General features: G+C 38.2%; 1 protein-coding gene across 1 annotated transcript in view; it reads right to left on the reverse strand.

Annotated features, from left to right (window-relative positions):
• The window catches only part of LOC107571746 (amyloid beta A4 precursor protein-binding family B member 1-interacting protein), a 16,454-nt gene extending 11,374 nt beyond the window's left edge, over window positions 1-5,080 (reverse strand). Inside the window, exons 1-3 of the mRNA XM_016258107.1 lie at window positions 4,796-5,080; window positions 3,838-3,915; window positions 1,481-1,640 (exon numbers count right to left, since the gene is read on the reverse strand). Of these exons, the coding sequence (XP_016113593.1) occupies window positions 1,481-1,640; window positions 3,838-3,915; window positions 4,796-5,005 (448 nt within the window). The 5' untranslated portion in view covers window positions 5,006-5,080. The remainder of the gene's footprint in view (window positions 1-1,480; window positions 1,641-3,837; window positions 3,916-4,795) is intronic.
• Window positions 5,081-5,421: the final 341 nt, after the last annotated feature.

Below are 5,421 nucleotides of genomic sequence, written 5' to 3' on the forward strand. Positions count from 1 at the left end.
CACACACACACACACACACACACACACACACACACTTTGTTGCTGATTTGCCTTTTTTTAGATTTAAGGATTTTCCCACTCAAATTGACAGGACTTGGTCTTGGCTGCCTGACATAGCTGTAAAATTAACAGACAAATGAGCATGAAAGTAAACAGCAAACTTCCTCTGAAAGTAACTGATGTAAGCTTTTTTCTTTTTTAAACTGTTAACATGACTTTAGCTTGTTTATTGGATTGAAGCTGAAAGTATTAACAGAAAAAAAAAATAATAGCAAAAACCTGCAGTTTTTTTTATTTTTTTATAACTATGGAAAATAACTTGAGAAATAGCACTTTAGATTAGGGAACACTATTAACTAGCTGCTTATTAGCATTCATATTACTAACATATTGGCTATTTATAAAGCACATATTAATTCCTTTTTCTGCACAAACATATTCTAGATCCCTAAACCCTACTCAAAACCTAAACATAACTACTACAAACAACTACCTTACTTACTGTCAATAAGCAGCAAAACACATTCAACTCATTAACCAAATACCAGGTTTTTACTGTATGCACCTCCCATTGCATCGGTGCCAACGCAGACATTGTGGTCTTATTTGTACTATGCTGTCTGCAACCTCTCAGATTCTCAGTTAAAGTTCTATACTGGTTAAAAACTGGAATGAAGAGATCTTCTGGGTGGTCTGATGTTTGGTGTGGTTACTGGTATTAAACTGATGGTGTGAGTCTGCTTCGCAGGCAATAAATGGAAGCTATTTTCCCTGAGCATATGTGTGATTTCCTGTGTCCCTCAAAATGTTGAGACCACACTAATAGACGGGAGTGATGAGCTGTATATGTGGACAGCTGTGTGTCAGAACTGTTTAGATGTTCCCTCATGATTATAAGTCACTCGCAGTAGGAAACATCATCATGCGAGGATGATGCTTCTCTAAAATTAACCTGGGTGCAACAAAGAACTTTTTTATTTCATTGATAAAAGACTTCTTCTCTCCGTTTTTGTTTTTAAATATACTTTTAGGTTTGAAGTACACCACAAGTGTACATTCAATACAATTATGTGCACTTTTTTTCTCTAGGGATGAGAACAAATGGAATAATAACAAGACATATCTAGTCTATTCATCTCAGATTTGGCAGTCAGAAAGCAAACATATGGTAATGACTGTAGATGAAGCCTCACAGCAGATGGAGAAAGAGAAATTGGGGATTTCGATCATAAGGCCTGTATTTCCTCATGATAAGGAGGTTAAGCGAAGGTGTCTGGGGCAGTAAATTAAACCCACCTGTCGTTTGGTGTATGAGAGTGAATGTGTATAGTGGTATGTCAGCTCTGTTCTGTGAGCTCACTGGAGCCTGGCTGTCAGCAACGCCAGTAAAAACACACTTCATCATCTTCGCAAAATCCAGCCCTATAAAGCTGATGACAGCTGAATGGACATGCAGGTGTGTGTGTGTGATGATACTCACCAGTTTGTAAGTCAGGGTTGGTCTCGCACACACACCAGTCCACATTGCAGTCACAGTGGGTCTTCTCAAACAGGTTGTCTATCACATCTCTGACTGTTTGTCTCTCATCCACCATCAGAGTCTTTGAGCTGCCATCCATAATCTCCACTTTTACAACCAGCTATCACAACAAACCATAAATAACAAGGTTTAACGCATGTTTGTTCGTTTCTTTTTTGTGGTGATTGGCATCTGCTTTTCATGGAACAATGTAGTTTATTGACATCTGTGCGTCAAAATCTTTGCATGCCCAAAAAGACTAAAACAAAAACTGATCTGATGCTTTAGATGTTGGTCAGATGGTTTCATCCTGTTTAAGTGAGTGGTTCTTAGCCAGAATATTCAGCAAAGTGGACCAAATGGAACTTCTGGCTAAACAAAACTAGTTGAAATCTAAATAGTTTAAGGAGCCTGATGGGGACACCAGCATAATCACATGCTGGTGAAAAGCCATGCTGGTCTTTTCAACCAGGTCTATGCACAGATGTTTGGAAGACAGAGATATAAATGGTCTTATAGAAGGATACATTTTCCATGAAATAGATGGGAAGGATAAATGACAATAAGTTTAAGGGAACTACTGGCTCTGTAATGTCTTGTGAACTGCACAGGGACATCCCTGAATATCAGCAACCATGCTTAAAGTGTAGCTTAACGCATTCAAAACTGTCTCATTTTGATATGGTTTGTACAGACCACATTGTTGAATTATAGTTGCAACTTTAAATCTGTTCTTGCTGTAATCACTGTTACAAAAATGTACTGTATACTGTCGGTGAACCACTTTGAGTAGCCAACTTTAGATCACACAGTGGAGGCATTCAGTAAGTGTGGGTCATGTAACCTTAAACCAGATGAATTAGAAATCAGACTGTTGATCCCTCCTGCAGTCCACACCCTTATTATTGCAAACAATTATTGCTCAAAGATTGCTCTTTTATTGCTCAAGAGGCTATTTAGTCTTCATGATATTTTGTCTAAGATTTTTCTTTTAATATTCTTTATGAGACCCAAAATTCACATAGACTATGCAATAGTTAACATATTGTATGATTATGGATCTATACATTTAATTTGGACAATTATGTAGTCGAGACCAGCTCATTTGAGGTCAGGTGAAGACCTGAGTAGGTTGAGTCAGAGTCAAAACAGAGGCTGAAAGAGGGTTGAGTCCAATTCAAGACAGAGACCTGAAGATGGTTGTGTCTAAGTCAAGAAAGAGACCAAGTCGACAAAGACCTGAAAAAAGTATTGAGTCAGAGACAAGCCAGAGGCCTGAAGATGGTTGAATCCGAGTCTACACTGAGACCTGAACAGGGCTGAGTCCGAGTCAAGACCGACACAGAAAGAGGGTCGAGTCTGAGCCAAGACCGAGACCTGAAGAGGGTTGAGTCTGAGTAAAGAAGATGGATTTTCTCCTTTTTTCTTCTTAGGAGAAAAATCTAAGAAGTAGCTGATCTCAGTCCAAGAGCCAGAGTTACTAAACAGGGCAAATTAGCATGCAAATGCAATCTCATAAACGCTGATGGGAGTAGAAAGTTCTGTGGCTGATCTAACAACAATGCACAAATTAAAGAACACAGATGCAAGAGCAGCACAAGACATGCTTTTGGGGCATTAAATAATGGTACAAATACCAGTAAATTGTCTAATGAAAATTTTATGTAAAAATGTTGCATGATTTATTTAAATATTCTCTTCCCATAAATTTTGTGTCTGAAAGGGAGACTTCAAAAAATGCACATACAATAAGTTCAGCCATAAAAATCACTGTATCCAAGCATTTTCATCAGCAATTTTTTCTCACAGTTCTTTTAATGCAAAAAAAGTCATTTTCTCTATTTATTCATACTGATGTAAGAATAGATTTAGCAAACAATTTAGATTAAACAGATATTGTTTGTGATTTATCTTAAGGGATGTCCAACATAAGGCCTCCTTGGGCTTCCATGAGAGGGAAGAGGCCTGAGTGTGTAGCAGGGTGTAGGCATGCTTTAGAATGCCCTGATCTGACTGTCTGATATTATTACTCTTTTAGAAATGGATCAGTGTGGTGGATGTCCTCTCATCCAGATCACCTAAAATGCAGCTAGCGTTTTTCTACCCCACAGCATTGAACGATGCCATGAAAAACACCTATATTTTTGCAGTTAATTGACTCACATTCTTGATAAATGGATTTAGAAACAGTCTTCAGCTGTTTTAGAACAACCAAAGCCAGCATGAATCATCATGAGCAGTGGCTGACTGCAATGAATATTAAAATGATTCAAGTGCATTCAAGGTGGAAAAAATATTAAAACAACTGTATCTCTCACCTTTTTCACTTTGGCCTCCTTTAGCTTCTCCAAAGCAAGTTTGATTTTATCTGCTTTGATCTGTTCCTCTAATTCTTCCTGAGGGAAACAAAATAATCATTAACTAACAGACGTAACAATATACAGTATATCAGTCATTTTTGGAGTGATCTGAACTTAATTGTGGTTTCATGGGGTCAATGTGACGTTAAAGGGCTCTACATATGGGACATGGAAGGTTTTATTTTGACTCTCCACAGAGTCTAAAAATGACAAGAGTAAGATGGTATCATGTTGTCTGGTTTTGCAGTCTCAGAGAGTCTTAACTGTAATAGAACCTCATATGTGGCTTATTTTGAACGCTTCACATAGGCAGCAGCATTTCCGCACAGTGTACAAAGTAGAGTTAACATTAGCTAGTAATGTGATTAATTAGCATTAAATACATACAAATGTTTTCACACATGTACAATAGCCTATCCCACAACATCGCCAGGCAGGGTCAATTATGCTGCCCAACTTGTTGAACAGCCTTCACATAACAAATAGGCTACATATGTAATTATTTAAAGTGCTTGCTAGGTTGGCACCTCACTTAAGGTTTTGAAACAGAGCTGATCTACATTATAAAACCATCTGGATATCTCCTGTTGTACATTCTGCCAAGCACTGGGCTAGACATAAAAAATAAAAAAATGAATATCCGGCTGAGCTAACATTGCAATCATAAGGATAATTACATTTTATGGTTAGGCTTTTTTACATGCCGAGAAGAAATGGATACTGTAGACATTCATAAGGTCCATACTTCATAAAGTTATTGCAGTTTTACAGTGTTGGCTGCACTTAAATTCCATTATATCCATTCACATCTGTTGTTTGGTCTGGTTCGGTTAAAATAAGCCCTGTAACCTTCAACTAAGTATGTGTTAACCACATGAGGTCTGTGTGGGTGTGGACCATTCAGAATGCTACTTACTTTTGAGGGTTTGGAGGCGGGTGGTGGAGGTGGAGCTGCAGTGGAGTTGGAGGAAGTTCCATGTCTTGAGGTGTCAGTCGATGCTGGGAGGCTAAAATTATCCCGAGGCTGTGAGGGTATTGGGGCAATTGGAGCTGACCCCTTCAATGTATCTTTTTCTGTGGCAAACTTTTCCTCAGTGGCACTGATATCTGCCACCAGGTCAGCCATCAAGGCATCCAAGTCATTGTCTTCCAGATCATGTAGGGATGCTTTAGAGGAACACAGGGTCACAATGTGGAGAGAAAAAAAAAGTCACATTGTTGACAACCTACCCCACATGACATGCGGGGGGAAAGCAAAATATCACAACCTGATCTCATGACAAGACCTAAGTATTTTAGGTGTGCTTTATCATATGAATTTTGTAAAATATGATACAAAACATAAGATTTATAAAAAAAATAATAGTTATAATAATAAGCATGAAGGTCCACCCCAACCCCATCGTAAATCATACGAAAATGTACAAATGAGATACAAATTACGAACATACCTCCAATCCTAGGATCAAACAGCTATTTATTGTAGCTAACCCTAAAGCACATCATTATTTCAACCGCACTGCAACAAGTTGATAAATCAGC

This window comes from Sinocyclocheilus grahami, unplaced genomic scaffold, assembly GCF_001515645.1.
Source record: "Sinocyclocheilus grahami isolate Dianchi unplaced genomic scaffold, SAMN03320097.WGS_v1.1 scaffold1643.1, whole genome shotgun sequence".
Lineage (NCBI taxonomy): Eukaryota > Metazoa > Chordata > Actinopteri > Cypriniformes > Cyprinidae > Sinocyclocheilus > Sinocyclocheilus grahami.